The sequence below is a fragment of the Phyllostomus discolor genome, chromosome 3 (genome assembly GCF_004126475.2).
Source record: "Phyllostomus discolor isolate MPI-MPIP mPhyDis1 chromosome 3, mPhyDis1.pri.v3, whole genome shotgun sequence".
Classification (NCBI taxonomy): Eukaryota; Metazoa; Chordata; class Mammalia; order Chiroptera; family Phyllostomidae; genus Phyllostomus; species Phyllostomus discolor.
This window is the reverse complement of record NC_040905.2, coordinates 38757846-38774838: the sequence shown is the minus strand read 5'-3', so window position 1 is coordinate 38774838 and position 16993 is coordinate 38757846. Positions and strand designations below refer to the sequence as shown.

The window sequence follows — 16993 nt, the reverse complement described above, 5'->3', positions numbered from 1 at the left end:
GCCAGTACCCCACTGCACTCTGTAGCATAAGATGTGCCATTGATTTTGTCCTGAATTTAGGGGATATGCCTATTTCCAGAAAACTGCACGTTGCCACCTGAAGGTGAAAACTGGAATGGGTGAAGTATCTATATAAATAGCTCCTTCAAAATAATTTACCCCAAGCATTATCCTAGACAGCTGTTTTATTCCAACAAATATAATAAATTCCCCTGAAAAGCAGCTTAGTTTAGCAAAAGCTCTGGCAGAGTCTTAGCTGATCACAGCAAGAGAAAGCCATACTATGATTTGTAAACTCTTTTTCACAAAGCACAACTCATTTTTTAAAAATCTCTCAAGAGACTAAAAATATGCCATTCCCCATTCTACCCCAGTACATGAAATACTTTGATGGAGAAAAGTGATTTCAACTGCTTTGCTACAAGAGGAAATGTGGTGCCCTCTGGTGTTGGAATGCACGATGACCCATGTCACCCTCATGCACTAGCACTCCCCACAGTTTCTTAAAAAGCATAGAATTTTAGAGCTGAACAGCACACCCCAGTGCAGCACAGATATGCATTTTCTTACTGGGAAGTCTTGCTCATGGATGACTAAATATTCAATTTAATTTTGATGGAGTATTAGAAAAGCACTGTAAAAAAAAAAAATGGAACCTCTTGGGTTACAGAATACCTGCCTATGTTATCTATTAAAGTCTGCAGCTTTATAACCAGGAGAACAAAGGTGAGTGATCTACGATTTTGTAGCAAAAATACTGAATAAAAAGGGAATGGCATTATAGCATAGTATGATTTATAGCGGATTCTTCAATGTGTAATAAAATATTGGAACACACAAAAATGGGATAAACAGAAGATGACAGCTGTGATAACAGTGCCCACTGTAGAAACTAAAACATAACCCATAGAGTTGGAGTCCCCTACGCAGTATCTCAGACCATATTTTCCCTCCCCCATAGGTTTTTTTACTCAACTGATTTGTAAATGTATTTTTTTTCAGTTTTCTACATTTTCTCTAACACTGTTATATTGCTTCTAAAATTAAACAACCATAAACTATTACTTTGTAAAAGAAAGCCCGAGTGATAGCAATTACAATTGGTCATACAGAGCCAGGGAGGGGATTCCAGCTATTCCTCCCCAGTTTGTGGGCACATGGAGGCTGATATTGTGGGGTTCCCAGGTATGAGAATATGCAAGAGTAACATCTCAGCATCAGACAAGTTTTCAGGAGGTTTGAACAGGACATGGAGGCACTGCCAACAAGTGACCATTTTTTAAAAATATCTAAGGGCAGAAATGGGCAATGAGGGAGATGACAGGTGGGCAGTGAACATCTTGGTTGATGTGCTAAATGAAGCCAAATGTGTAGGTTTAGAATGAAAATCAGGCACAGTCTTCCCGACACAGCCTAGTTCTGACAAACAGAGCAAGCACTAAGTTCAGTCCTATGTGATAAGCTCCAAATTTCTGTGTCACGCTGGAACTGACTAGCTTACTGATGACTCTGTTTTTCCCATCGCCAAACAAGCTGGCTTGACACGAAATTTTGGAAAGTACAGTATGCATCTTGGTGTTCTTCTCCTTCCCAGTGCCTTCCCTCCCTACCCTGGGCCCCCACGTCTTCCTGTTCTATCTAGCTGCCCAAACCCTGCTGCCATCAGAGCTTCCTCATGCTCCAGTGCACTGATAGCTCAGGAAAATCAGGGAATACAAGTAGAACACCTTGTACTATACCTAGCATACAGTAAAGCTCAAACACTGTTAACAGTGCTATTATCAGTCTCACTACCACAATCCCTCCGTTCTGTCTCTACCCTTCTCCTTGCTCCCAAACTTTTATTTTCTTAATATCAGGCTAAGAAAAGCTACCTAAATATACTTGGACATGAATATGGATATTGTCTTTTACTACAAGCAAGGGGCTGTGTAAGGTTATTAAAAAATATAAGATCAAAATATGTCTTCTCCATCTAATTCCTTTTTAGCCTGGTTCTTGGATACAGCTCCCTTTCCTCTGTTACATCCACCAAATTCTCTTTCCTTGTTGATAAATCATTGTCAAGGACTCCATCAACTCAGCTCTATAGCACTCAATATCTTTTTGTTGATCTCTCTTCTTTCCAACAATTCTCAACCCTGACTATACATTGCAATCACTTGAAAATATATATATATATGTATATATATATATATTTATATTTATATATATATATAAATACATTTAACATACAAAAGTGAATATCGTGATGCCCCATCTAAAACAACCAATGCATAATCTGATAGCATCCAAGCAGGGCAGTTTTAAGAGCTCCTGAGAGGATTTCACCTTGCAACCAGGCAGGGTTAAGAACCACTGTTAGCCGCTACCCTTAGATCCTTTACCATGCCTGAAGCACTGAATACATAATTTATTTGTTCAATTTATCCACTCAGCAACCATTTACTGAGCTCCTACTGAGGGCCCAGCCTGAGCTACACAGAACTCTCCAGCAGCTACATAGTATACTCAGAATCAAAATAAGTTTCTGACCCCACATCATAATTCTTCCTCAGCTGACCATTTCTCTTCTCTTTTCTGTCATCAATCTTCCAACTTCTGCACAATCTTCCTACCCTCCCTCTCCTAATCAAACTTGCTTCTTTGTGACTGCTCTGGGATTTTTAGTTACATCTCAAAGTGGTGGTCAAACCAGTCCTCAAGTAAACTGTTGGCCAGATCCACTATGCTATGGCATTTCTGCAGTATAAGAAAGGATTACTGAGGTTCATATGTGTCTTCCCCATTCATTCCAAGATCCCTGAGGGGAGGGATCATATTCTATTCATGGCTGTATCCTTGATACTTAGCACAGTTGCTGGAGAACAGTGAACTATCTGATGGGCACTCGTTAAATGAAGAAAAGGATGAATAATAAAGGTATATGATACTACAATATTCTCTGAATCACCAAAGAACAATAATATATGTGAGGGGAAAATAACAAACTCATTTTTGAGAAGCTGCAGGGTAATAATGGTTAAAATCATGAACTTTGGGCCCTTGCCAGGTAGCTCAGTTGTTTGGAGCATCGTTCTGACACACCAAGGTTGCAGGTTTAGAAGCAACGGGGGAACGGTAAGTGGAATAGTAAACTGATGCCCCTGCTGCCCTTCCCCTCTCTCTCTAAAGATCAATTAAAAAAAAAAAACTTTGGGAACTAGATCTGCCACATACTGGATCTGTGGGTCTAGGGAAGTTATTTAGCCTCTCGGATTCTCAGTTTCTCCATTCGTAAATGGTGACAGCAATAGAAATTATTTCATAAAAATAGTGTGGAATTAAATGAAGTAGACAATTCAGAGAAATCCACAGCATATAGTAAGTAAGATGTGGAAGGCAAAAAAATGGCTCCCCAAAGGTGTCTATGTCCTCACTTCTGGAATTTATTAATATGTTAACTTACATGGCAAAAGGGACATTGCAGCTGTGATTAAGCTAATAACCTTAAACTGGAAAGATTATTTTGGATTATTTAGGTAGGCTTAATATAATCACAAGGGTCCTTAAGTAGGTCAAAGGGAAGGTCTAACAAAGAAAGCAGAGGTCGGAATGATTTCATCATTAAAAGGAGGTCACAAGCTAAAGAATAAGCTCAGACCCTAGAAGCTGGAGAAGTCAAGGAACAGATTCTACCCTAGACTTCAAAAAGGAATGCAGCCATGCTAACACCTTGATTTTGGCTCCAGAACACCCATTTTATGACTGTGACCTCCAGAACTATACAACGATAAAACTGTGTGTTTCAAGCTATTATGTTTGTGGTAATGTGTCAGAGTAGCAGTAGGAAACTAAAACACAGGGGATATATAAATGTGATAAGTACTATTTTCACGTTTGCTGTTTCAAAACACCCTTCAGTTAACATCAATAGTGATAAGTCATGTTAATAGTACACATCCTTGATATGGTGTGTAATGGGATGGAAATGGCATTTTACCTCTGTGATCTTCCCCAAAAACATGTACAGAAAAGAGTTAATATAGTTGGCTTGTCAAAGGGAAACTAAGTAAAACAATTCTATTTACAATTGCATCAAAAACAATAGAATACCTAGGAATAAATTTACCCCAGTGGGTAAAAGATCTGTACTTAGAAAACTGTAAGACACTAAAGAAAAATATTGAATACAAATACAAATAAATGGAAGCATATACTATATTCATGGATAGGAAGAATAAACATCATTAACATGTCTATACTACCCAAAGCAACCTATAGATTTAATGCAATTCCTATCAAAATATAAATGGAGTTTTTTTACAGAACTAGAATAGTCCAAAACTTATATGGAACTACAAAAAGAGCCCTGATAACTACAGCAATTTTGAGAAGGAAGAGCAGAGTTGGAGTTATCACACTACCTGATATCAAACTATACTACAAGTCTATCCTAATAAAAGAGCATGACATTGGCATAAGAACAGATACAGGTCAATGGAACAGAATAGAAAGACAAAAATCAACCCAGACTTGTCTGGTCATTTAATATATGACAAAGGGGCCTTGGCTAGTGTAGCTCAGTGGATTGATCTCGGGCTGCAAACCAAAGGGTTGCTAGTTTGATTCCCAGTCAGGGCACATGCCTGGGTTGCAGGTCAGGCTCCCAGTGGGGGTCACGTGAGAGGCAACCACACACTAATGTTTCTCTCACTCTCTTTCTCCCTCCCTTCCCCTCTTTTTAAAAATAAATAAATAAAATCTTTAAAAAATATATGACAAAGGAAACAAGACTATATGATGGGGTAAAAACATACTATTCAATAAATAGTGTTGGGAAAACTGGACAGATACATACAAAAAAATGACAATAGACCACCTTCTTACACCGTATATAAAACTAAACTAAAAATGAATTAAAGACTTAAATGTAGCCCTGGCTGGCATAGCTCAGTGGATTGAGCATGGGCTGGGAACCAAAGTGTCCCAGGTTCGATTCCCAGCCAGGGTACATTCCTGGGTTGCAGGCCATAACCCCCAGCAACTGCACATTGATGTTTCTCTCCCTCTCTCTCTCTCTCTCTCTCTCCCCCCTTCCCCTCTCTAAAAAATAAATAAATAAAATCTTAGAAAAAAAGACTTAAATGTAAGACTCAAAACCATAAAACACCTATAAGAAAACAGGCAGTAAAATCTCTGACATTTTTCTCAGCAATATATTTTCTGATATATCCCCTCAGGTAAGAGAAACAAAATAAAAAACAAAAATTAAAAAAAATGTGATTAAATCAAACTAAAAAGTTTCTGCACAGCAAAAGAAATATCAACAAAACAAAAGGACAATCTAGGAAATGGGAGAACATTTTTACTATTGATATATCCAATTAAGGGTAAATACCCAAAATTTATAAAGGACTCATAAAACTCAACATCAAAAATAATCCAATTTAAAAATGGGCAGAAGATACAAATAAGTGGAAGCATATACCATGTTCATGAATAGGAAGAATTAACATCATTAAAATGTCCATACTACCAAAAGTAATCTATATATTGAAAACAGTTCCTATTAAAATACCAATAGCGTATCTCACATAACTAGAACACTAGAACAAATATTCCAAAAACTTATATGGAACCACAAAGGATTTCCAAAATCCTCAGCAATCTTGAGAAAAAAGAACAAAGGTGAGGTATCATGCCACCTGATATCAAACTATACTACAAGACCATAGTAATCAAAATATCAGGTACTGGCATAAAAACAGACACATAGATCAATGGAACAGAATAGAGAGCTTAAAAATAAATCCGTGTCTTTTGGTCAATTAACATTTGACCAAGAAGGCCAGAAAATACAATGGAGTAATGACAGTCTCTTCAATAAATGGTGTGGGAAAACTGGACAGATCCATGCATAAAAATGAAGCTAGACTATCTGTTTATACCATACACAAAAAAATAAAGTAAAAATTGACTGAAGTCTTAAATGTAAGTCATTCTATTCATGATTGTATCCTCAATGTTTGCACAGTTGCTGGAGACCATAAAAATCCTAGAAGAAAACACAGACAGTAAAATCTCAGACATTTCTCACAGCAATATTTTTTCTGAGGAGATATTCCTTGGGTAAAGGACAGAAACAAAAAAATAAACAAATGAGACTACATTGAACTAAAAAGCTTTTGCACAACAAAGGAAACCATCAACAAAAGAAAAAGATAACCCACAGAATGAAAGAACATATTTGCCACTGATACATCTGATAAGGTTGATTTCCAAAATACATAAAGAATTTCTACAACTCAACACCCAACAAACCCCAAACAGTCCCATTAAAAAATGGGCAAAGGACCTGATTAAACACTTCTCCAAAGAAGACATAAGATGGCCAACAGATGTATGGATGTGAAGAAAACAGAAGTCCAGTGCACTATTGGTGGGAACACAGATTGGTGCAGCCACTGTGGAAAGCAGTTTGGAGTTTCCTCAAAAAATTAATAATTGAACTGCCTTATGACGTAGTGATTCTACTTCTGGGAATATATCCAAAGCAACCCAAAACACAAATTTGAAAGAATATATGCACCCCTATGTTCATTGCAGCATTATTTACAATAGCTAAGATTTAGATGCAACCCAAGTGCCCATTAGAAGATGAATGGATAAAAATGTAGTGGTACATTTACACAGTGGAATACTACTTGGCCATAAAAAGGGAAATCTTACCTTTTGTGACAGCATGGATGAACCTAGAGGGTATTATGCTAAGTGCAATAAGCAAGTCATAGAATGACAAATATCATTAGATTCCTTACAAGAGAAATCTAATGCATGATACAAACAAAATAGAAACAGACTTATAGATACATGGAACAGATTGACAGCTGTCAGAGGGGAGGGGGTCTAGAGGGCTGGGTTAAAAAGCTAAAGGGATTAAGCAAAAAAAGTACTCACAGACACAGACAACAGTATGGTGATTGCCAGAGGGAAACTGGGGTGGAGGGAGGTGGAAGAGGGCAAGTGGGGGGGAAACAGGGGTGGAAAAAGACTTGGCATTGGGTGGTGAGTGCACGATGCAGTGTGCAGATGATGTGTTATACAGTAGTACACTTGAAACCTGTATGATTTTATTAGTCACTGTCACCCCAATAGATTAAATTTAAAAAAATGGGCAGAGTACCTGAATATACATTTCTCCAAAGAGAACATACATATGACCAACAGACATATGAAAAGACACTGAATGTCATGAATCATCAGATAAATGCAAATTAAAACCACAATAAGATACCACATTACACCTGTCAGAATAGCTATCACCAATAAATCAACAAACAAGTGTTGCTGAGGATGTGGGAAAAAGGGAATGATTGGTGGGAATGAAGACTGGTGCAACTAGTATAACAAATATTATGGAGGCTCCTCAAAACACTAACATTCGAACTGCCCTATGACCCAGCATTTTCACTTCCAGGTATATATTTGAAGAAACCCAAAACACAAACTCAAAACCTTTATGTTCACTGCAGCATTATTTACAACAGCCAAGATCTGGAAGCAGCCCAAGTGCCCGTTAGACAAGTGGATAAAAGAGTTGTGGTAAATATACACAATGGAATACCCCTTGGCTATAAAAAGAATGAAATTTTGCCATTTGTGACAGCAAGGATGGACCTATAAGGTATTATGCTAAGTGAAATAAGTCAGACAGAGGAAGACAAATACTGTATGATTTCATTTATGTGTGGAATCTAAAGAGCAAAATAAATGACAAACAAAATAGTAACAGACTCATAGACACAGAGAATAGACTGCTGGTTGCCAGAGGGGAGGGAGTTTGGGTGGCTGAGTGAAAAGGTGAAGGAATTGAAAAGTACAGATTAGAGTTTACAAAACAGTCCCAGGGATATAAAGCACAGTGCAGGAAATTGAAAATTAAGATAAACTGTAATTGAAAATTAAGATAAAATAAAATATATAGTAGGCCTGTCTGCACTTAGCAGGTTGGGCCTAAGCTGGCATCTTACAACTTGAACTTCTGCAGGGTTCCCACCACCCTAATAACAGTGACTCAGTGTGCCTAAAATGTCTGCACGATGTGGTTGATGTTGAATATCTGCTTTTCTTCTGGAGTTTGGAAATCTGGTATGCGCCAGACAGAAGTGTCTAATGATCAGCCCCCAACAAAAACCCTGGGCCCTGACTCTCTGATGAGCTTCCCCGGTACACAGCATTGCACATGTGTTACCACAACCTATTGCCGGAGGAATTAAGTTCATTCTATGTAACTCAATGGGAGAGGACTCTGGGAAGCTTGCACTTCTTCCAGACTTTGCCCCATCCACTTTTTCCCTGTGCAGATGTCGGCTTTTATACTTAAACTGTGATAAAGCAGAGCTGTGAGCATGACTATAGGCTGAGTCCTGTGAGACTTCTCACTGAATCATCGAATGTGGGATGGTTGTGGGGACCCATGACACAGCCTAACCCCAGTCTAATAAAAACCAATAGACAACCTCATCTGAGGGACATTATACAAAATATTTAACCTGTATTCTTCAAAACTGTCAAGGTCATCAAAAACAGGGAAAGCCTGAGAAACAGCCAAAGCCAAGAGGATCCTAATGAAGAGTGACAACTAAATGTCAGGTAATATGGCTCCCTAGATGGGATCCTGGAACAGACAGAACATCAGGTGAAAGCTAAGAAAATACGAACAAAGTATGAGCTTTGTAATGTGTCAATATTGGTTCATTAACTGTAACAAATGTACCATTCTAATGTAATGTAGGGGATTCTGATTATGGGCTAATGTAACTCTCTGCAATGGCTTCACAACTTTTCTATAAATCTAAAACTATCCTAAACTTTTAAAAAAACCTTTTATTTAAAAAGTTTCTGATCATCCACCTATTGTTTACAGAGTAGTCTGCTAATCATTAGAAAAGTCATATGTATACATTGCTTAAGGTAAAGACATTATTAATTCCATTTAATTTTGCTCCACAATTATTCATTTACCTACATTTTGAAATCAGTTTGAAATGGCAGGAAAACAAAGTTAAGACATTTAGTCATGTTTATTTAAATTGGCTGAATATTTATATCTTATTAATATATTACTGGATGGTAACTTCCTGGAAGGTAAAAGCAAATTAGAAATATCAACCTATTGAACAAGCCTTAAATATTTTTGCATTAATAAAATGAAGAAAGTGACAAACTTAATAATTAGGCATAAAGTAGAGTGAGAGACAATGATCTGTCTCTGTATAACTGAAGGTCATAATGTTCTGTCAATCAGTTGTCTTTTCTTTAACTATATTTTATTGATTATGCTATTACAGTTGTCCTGATTTTCCCCCCTTTACCCCCCTCCCTCTAGCAGCCCCCACCCACTCAGGCAATGCCCCCACCATTGTTCATGTCCATGGGTCATGCATATAAGTTCTTTGGCTACTCCATTTCTTATTATTGTACTTTACATACTCATGGCTATTCTTAACTACCTCTTTGTACTTCATAATACCCTCCTCCTTCCCATCTGGCAACCTTCCAGTAACTAACTTCTTTTCTCTTGCTTTTAAGAGTCTCTCTTTATCTTTAACCTTTGGCCTTTTAATAATGATCTGTCTTGGAGTGGGCCTCTTTGCATTCATCATAATCAGACTCTGAGCTTTCTGGACTTGCATGTCTATTTCCTTCACCAAATTAGTAGTTTTCTTTCACTATTGTTTCAGATAGATTTCCAGTTTCTTGCTCTGTCTCTTTTCCTTCTGGCACCCCTATGTGGTGAATGTTGGACCTCTTAAAGTTGTCCCAGACTCTGTTTATACTATCCTCGTTTTTTTGGATTCTTTTTTCTTCTTCTTGTTCTGCATGGTTGTTTTTTGTTTCCTTATGTTCCAAATCATTGATTTGATTCTCAGCTTTATCCATTCTACTATTGTTTCCCTATAAATTGTTATTTCAATTAGTGTATCCTTTGTTTCTGACTGGGTCTTTTTTATGCTTCTGAGGTCCTCACTAAGTTCCTTGAGCATCCTTATAACCAGTGTTTTGAACTCTGCATCTGATAGCCTGCTTATCTCCATTTCATTTAACTTTCTCTGGAGTTTTAAACTGTTCTTTCATTTGGGCCATGTTTCTTTGTCTTCTCATTTTGGCAGCCTCCCTGTTCTTGTTTCTATGTATTAGGTAGAGCTGCTTTGACTCTGTCTTGGTAGTGTGGCCTAATGTAGTAGGTGTCCTGTAGGGTCCAGGGACACAGTCTCCCCTAATCACCCAGGGTGTGTACCCGAGGTATGCCCTTTGTGTGGGCTGAGTACACCCTCCTCTTGTAGTTGAGTCTTGGTAGCTGTTGTCAGGTCAATGGGAAGGATTTACTCAGGCCAGTCAGCTGCAAGGACTGACTGTAACCACTGACTACCAACCTCTACTCAATGTGGACAATCAGCTATGCAGGGGCAGGGTGGTGATGCTCCCACATGGTCTGTAGCTGTCCACTGGGTATGCTGTCTCTGCAGTTCCCCGGGTGGTGCAGGCCAGGGTTGTTTTGCCTGGCTCACCCTGCCTTAGCTGTAAAGCAATCTGAGATGACTGCTACTTGTGTTGGGCTTGGAGATTCCCAGGTGAAGCCAATCTGTGACTCTAATGTGGATGCTAGGGCTCACTGAAGCCAGCTGTTGCTTGTTTGATAGGATTTAGGAGCCAAGACCAGCCATTCTTATGGAAAAGCAGCCTGGGTGGGCCTGTAAGTTGAGTAGGGTAGAGACTTTGGGGATCTCTAAGGTGGGTCACACAATGTTAGTCAGGTTAATGGAGTCTCAGATATGGTACCAGCCTACTAGCTCTGTAGCGAGAGGGCTCAGCAAAAGGGAAATGGCCTCTGCTCACCCCCATGCCAGACACTTCAGTTTCCCTGTATACCCCTGGTGCTGGAGCTCAGAGGGAGCAAGTTTGAGTAAGTGAGTCTGTGTGCGGGTTCCCCAAGAAGAAATGCTGAGGTTTCCAGCAGCCTCCTCCACCAACTCAATTCCTGCTGGTTTTTGCAGCCAGAAGTTGTGGGGACTTATCTTCCTGGCACTGGAATCCTGGGCTGGGGGGACCTAGTGTGGGTCTGGGACTCTTTGCTCCTGAGATATCCCTCCCGAATTTTTATCCACGTGGGTGTGGGGCCAGCCCATTAGGTGTCTGTGCTCCTTCTACCAGTCTGGATGGATGTGGTATCTCCAAATGTGTAGTTGTCAGACTTCCATTCAGCTCAACTTCTGAGGTTCCCAAGTGATGATTGTTCTGTATTTCAGTTGTAATTTTCATGTGGTTGTGGGAAGAGGTGAGCCATGTCTGCCTACATTGCCACCTTGACTAGAAGCCCTATTGTCTTATTTTCTAAAAGAACGTTTTATGATTATGTTTCTGTGTTTAATAAAATCAGTAAAAATCTGTCTTCTAATTAAATTGGTGTATTTTCATTACTGAGGCTTTTCATTTCAATAAATCATTAATTTTATACTTGCTGAAGGGAATGAATGGGGAATAATTTCTCAATATGTGGATAAATATTATAATTCATAAGTACAAAGGTTTCTTTTATTTTTTACTTAATCTTTATTATATTTTTTCCATTACCATGTAGTCCCCTTATACCCCCTCCCCACCCCAGCAACCACCACATTGCTTTCCATGTCCATGAGTCCTTCTTCCTTTACAAAGTCCTCTTTTAAAAAGATAACCAAATATATATTTGGAATGTGATTTGTGTGTGATCTGAACATGATGAATTCAGTGATAAAAGATTAAATGGAGCCCTGGCTGGTGTAGCTCAGTGGATTGAGTGCGGGCTGCGAACCAAAGTATCACAGGTTCGATTCCCAGTCAGGCCACATACCTGGGTTGCAGGCCACGGCTCCCAGCAACTGCACATTGATGTCTCTCTCTCTCTCTTTCTCCCTCCCTTCCCTCTCTAAAAATAAATAAATAAAATCTTTCAAAAAAAGATTAAATGGACTACTAAAATTTGTGAAAATTCAAAATGATCCCTATGTGCAAATCCATGAAAATGACATTTTAGTGCCTTTGTGGAAAATATATATCTTTTCTAGATAAGTGTGAATAAGCAGGTCTTTAATATAATTTATTGACCTCTCTTCAATGCAGTATCTAAATCACTCCCTTGTAATAATACAAATAGTCTTACCTCATTTAGTTTACTGAAAACAATGTAATAAAATTGTAGATTGTTTAGTGATTTATTACAAAGCATAATATTTGGTCAATTATTTTATATTCTCATGCACATCACTCCACAAAACACAAGGTACACTCTTTCATTTCACAATAGCTTCTCGTGGGCTTTAAAGAGACATTTTCTTTTACTCATATTAAACAGGTTCAATGTTAAGAAATGCAAACACAGTAGAATAAAATGTTTAAATAGAATCATTTAAAAATATTATACACTCTAATAGTGGCAGCTTTAATTTCTTTTAATTCAGAGGAGAAAATATTTTGTTCCAAGATAGGTTTTTATATTAATTTCTTCAAAATGTGGATGTTTTGTCTTTTTAAATGATTATACTGACTATCTAGACAAACTATATAGGTAAAAAAATCTCAAAAAATCAGAAAACAGTTTAAACTAAATTGAAATAAAAATACAATATAAAAGTCAAAGGATGTAGCTAGTGCAGTCATATTACATGGTTAGATGACAAAAAAAGAGATTTCTAATTAATAACATAAGTTTCCACCATAAAAAATTCTTATAAGAGAAAGGAAAATAAAGTCAAAGTAAGCAGAAGAAAAATCAGAAACTAATGACTCTAAAAACAGAAAACACCAGGAAAAGTAATTGAAACTCAAAGCTTGTTATATGGAAAAGTCAGTAAAATTAATAAATCTACAGCAGTGGTCCCCAACCTTTTTAGCACCAGGCACCAGTACCACGGAAGACAATTTTTCCATGGCTGGCAGGTGGGAGGAAGGGGGAGGTGCTGAGGGGGGTGGAGCTCGGGCAGTAATGCTAGTGATGGGGGGCAGGATGAAGCTTCTCACCTCCTGCTGTGTGGCCTGTTTCCTAACAGGCCTTGGACTGATACCGATAATGGCCCATGGCCTGGGGGTTGGGGACCCCTGACCTATAGCAAAGTAAAAAGGAGAGAGAGAGAGAAGATACTGCCATTATCAGGATTGAAAATGGGATACCATTATAGACCCAAAAGACATTAACAGCATAATAAAGAAAAATTATAAATGACACTACACATACAATTTCAAAAACTAATTTACTGAAAACAATAAACTACCAAAACTCACCCACTATGAAATATATCACCTCAACTGTCTTATAACTATTTAATAAATAAAATCTTAAAGCCCAGATAATTTCACTACTAAATATTTAAAATAATAACATCAATTCTCCATAATATTTCCCATGAAATAGAAAAGAATATTTCCTCACTCATTTCATAAGGCCAGTACCCTGATATCAAAACCAAAAATATAATAAAAATACAGAAAACTTCAGACCAATATCCTGCATGTACAGAGGAGAAAAAGAGAAACCCTCTAAAAATATTAGCAAATAGCATTCAGCAATATATAGAAAGAAAAATACAACATAGTAAAGTGGTATTTCCTGTGGGAATGAAGGACTGACTCCATATTTGATAAGCAATAAATATTAAAATTGAGAATACATGATCATATCAATTGATTCAGAAAAAGCATTTGACAAAATCAACATCCACGCATGACAAGACTTCCAGCAAGCTAGGACTAGAAGAAAACTTCTTTGACCTGATAAAGGACATCTACAAAAAATTTGCAACTAACAAACCTAATGGTGAAAGACAGAATGCTTCTTCCTAACATCAGGGAAAAGACAAAGATGTCTGCTCTCTCCACTTCTACTCAAAATTGTACAGGATGTTCTAGCTATTTCACTAGCACAAAAAAGAAAGAAAAATTGACATTGGAAAGGAATGAGTAAGGCTATCTTCATTTGCAGACATGATTGTCAAAGTAGAAAATTCAATGGAATCTACCAAGAAATTAGTATTCCTAATTGGTGATATTAGAAAGATTGTAGGATATAGGGTCAACAATAAACAATCCATTGTATTTCTATATATTATCAATGAACAATTGGAAATTAAAATTTAATAAAGCAACACCATTTGCCAACATTATTAAAGTGCAAATACTCAGGTATAAATCTGATAAACCATGCATGGTTTCACAATGCTGAAAACTATAAAATAATGAATGAAGAAATAAAAGAAGGCCTACATAAAAAGTGAGACACGGATTAGAAAAATCAACAAGGAAAGCTTTCAGTTCTTTCCAAGTTGATCTATATAGATTTACCATAATTCAATCAAAGTCCCAGCATTTTTATAAATATAAACAGATTCCACATTTTATATGGAAATGCAAAGGAACTAGAATAATTCAAACAATTTTGGAAAAGAACAATAAAGTTGCAGGAATCACAGTACCCTATTTTATGACTTACTCCAAAGGTACAATCAAGAAAAAGGGCTACTGGCAAAGGAAGAGATACAAAAATGAACTGAATAGAATAGAGAGTCCAGAAATAGACTGCACATACAGAGTCAATTGATTTTTGACAGAGCTGCAAAACCATTTCAATCGAGAAAGAACTGTGATTTCAACAAACAGTGCTGGAACAATCAAACATCTCAATGCAAAACAATGGACCAACCTTGATCTAAACCTCACATTTTACTTCTAAAAAATCAACTCAATGTGAGCCACAATTCTCAATGTAAAACTATAAAACTTTTAGAAGAAAACATAGGAGAAAATCTTCATAATCTAGGGTTAGGCAGAGTTCTTAAATATGACACCAAAAGTATGATCCATTTAAAAAAATGAGAAATTGGACTTCATCACATTAAACCTACTTGCTTTACAGGAAAAGAAAATTGTTAAGATAATATAAAGACAAGCTACACACTGAGAGAGAAAAATTTACAAATCACATATCAAATACAGAATGTATATCCAAAATATATAAAGAACTTTTACAAGTTAACACCAAGAACACAACCCAATTAAAAAATGACCAGCAGGCTGACAGCTCTGGGGTGGCAGGGATGGGTGGAAGTTTGGGGAATGGAGGGATTGACCCAAAAATAAAAAGGGTTCATTGACACGGACAACAGTGTGGTGATTGTGGGGGGAAGGGGGTACGTGGAGGTATAAGAGGATATAAGGGGGTAAATGTTAATGGAAAAAATGTAATAAAAAATAAACTGTTAAATACAAAAGAAAAAAATAACCAAAAGATTTGAAGATACTTTGCTACAGAATATATGCAAATGAAAAAGTAAGCACGTAAAAAATGTTCAACATCATTAGGGAAATGCAAATTAAAATCATAATGTGATACCACCACACTATCTACTGATTGACGAAGTATAAAACATGGAGACCACCAGCTGTTCACTAGGATGCACAGCTAATGGAACTCTCATACATTGCTGCTCTGAATGTAAAATGGAAGAGCCATATCAGAAAACAAATTGACAGTTTCTTATAAAGTTAAATATACACTTACCATATGATTCAGCAATCCTACTCCTGAGTATTTACCCTAGAGAAATGAAAACAGGTTTACACAAAAACCTATACGTGGATGTTTATAACAGCTGTTTTCATAATTCCCCAAACCTGGAACAACCCACCTGTCCTTTGACAGCTGAATGAACAAACCATGGTTCATTCATCCAATGGAATACTACTGAGTAATAAAAAAGAACTATAGATATAGTCAACAGTGTGGATGAATCGCATGGCAATAGTGCTGAGTAAAAGAAGCAATAGTGCTCAAAATGTTATATACAATATGATTCCAATTTTATAACATGCTATTATTATTATTTTATAACATTATCAAAAAGGCAAAACTAAAGTAAGGGAGAATGGGACACTGGTTTTCAGGGATGGGACAAGGGTGTGATTATAAAGATATAATCAAGGCACAGTTATAAAGACAAAGGAGATTTTGGGGGTGATGGAATTGTATCCTCACTGTGGTAACTGTTACACAAATCTATACATGGGTTTAAATCATGGAGTTGTATGCCAAGAATAAATCAATTTTCTTGCACAATACTTGAAAAAAGACAAGCAAAAAGACTATGCTAAATTTTAAAAAGGTTTGTTGGCTGAGTGTAGCTCAGCACTATCGTTCCCCAAAGTAGGTGCTTATTTAACATCGGCTGAACAAAATCACTGCAACTGGCTGCATTCTGCTTCAATATCAAACTCGTTTCTATTCCTAAGCTTCAAAAGTGTAACTTTCTATAATGTCAGTAACATTTTCTATAATGGTCTCTCTCATGGTAACATGTCTAGTGTGCATAAAACTAAATCATTAGAAGTGTCAAATGAAAGTCAGGAATCTAGATTTCCCAAGCAGTTATTTTAATCTTAAAAAAATCATTAATAACAGAAACTTTAAAATATCTTATATGCTTATTTTCCACATTAAAAAATGGACAGGATCTGTACTGAAATTACACAAACATATGGTATACCAAACAGATATTTAAAAAATGCATATAGAATTAACTAATCTTTATTAAACATGAGCTGAATAGCTGAGCCATTGATTTATCTCAAATATTAACTTTCTAGGATCTATCTTTTTGTGTGAATTAGCAAACTGACTATTAAAAGTTTATTTTTACTCTTTCTGGCTCAAGCCCTGATGTGCACTCATGACTCATGTCATTCCTATTTTGAGTTTCCTTTGCCGAGAGACATGGGGCATTTGTCTGCCTGTGGCTCCTGTGTGACCAGCCACACCTGTCAGGGCCCCACCACATCGCTTGGCACACTGATGGCCACAGGTCTAAGACTCGTTCACTGTGGTCAATTAGCTGAGTGGTCTGGTTAAATCACACGTGTGCAGGGAATAAAAGTAACCATTGAGGGAAAAAACATTAACTTCGGTCTTGCTTTGCTGTAAACT

The 16993-nt window shown here is 37.1% G+C and overlaps 1 protein-coding gene across 3 annotated transcripts in view; it reads right to left on the bottom strand.

Annotated features, from left to right (window-relative positions):
- Nucleotides 1-16993, bottom strand: part of RNF180 (ring finger protein 180) — a 127889-nt gene that overhangs the window by 93740 nt on the left and 17156 nt on the right. For 2 of the 3 annotated variants that reach the window (XM_028523891.2, XM_036020327.1), the window contains exon 4: nucleotides 15575-15610. The exons of the other annotated variant lie outside the window; for it this stretch is intronic. In XM_028523891.2, coding sequence (XP_028379692.1) covers nucleotides 15575-15610 — 36 coding nt within the window. The remainder of the gene's footprint in view (nucleotides 1-15574; nucleotides 15611-16993) is intronic. 3 annotated transcript variants of the gene reach the window in all.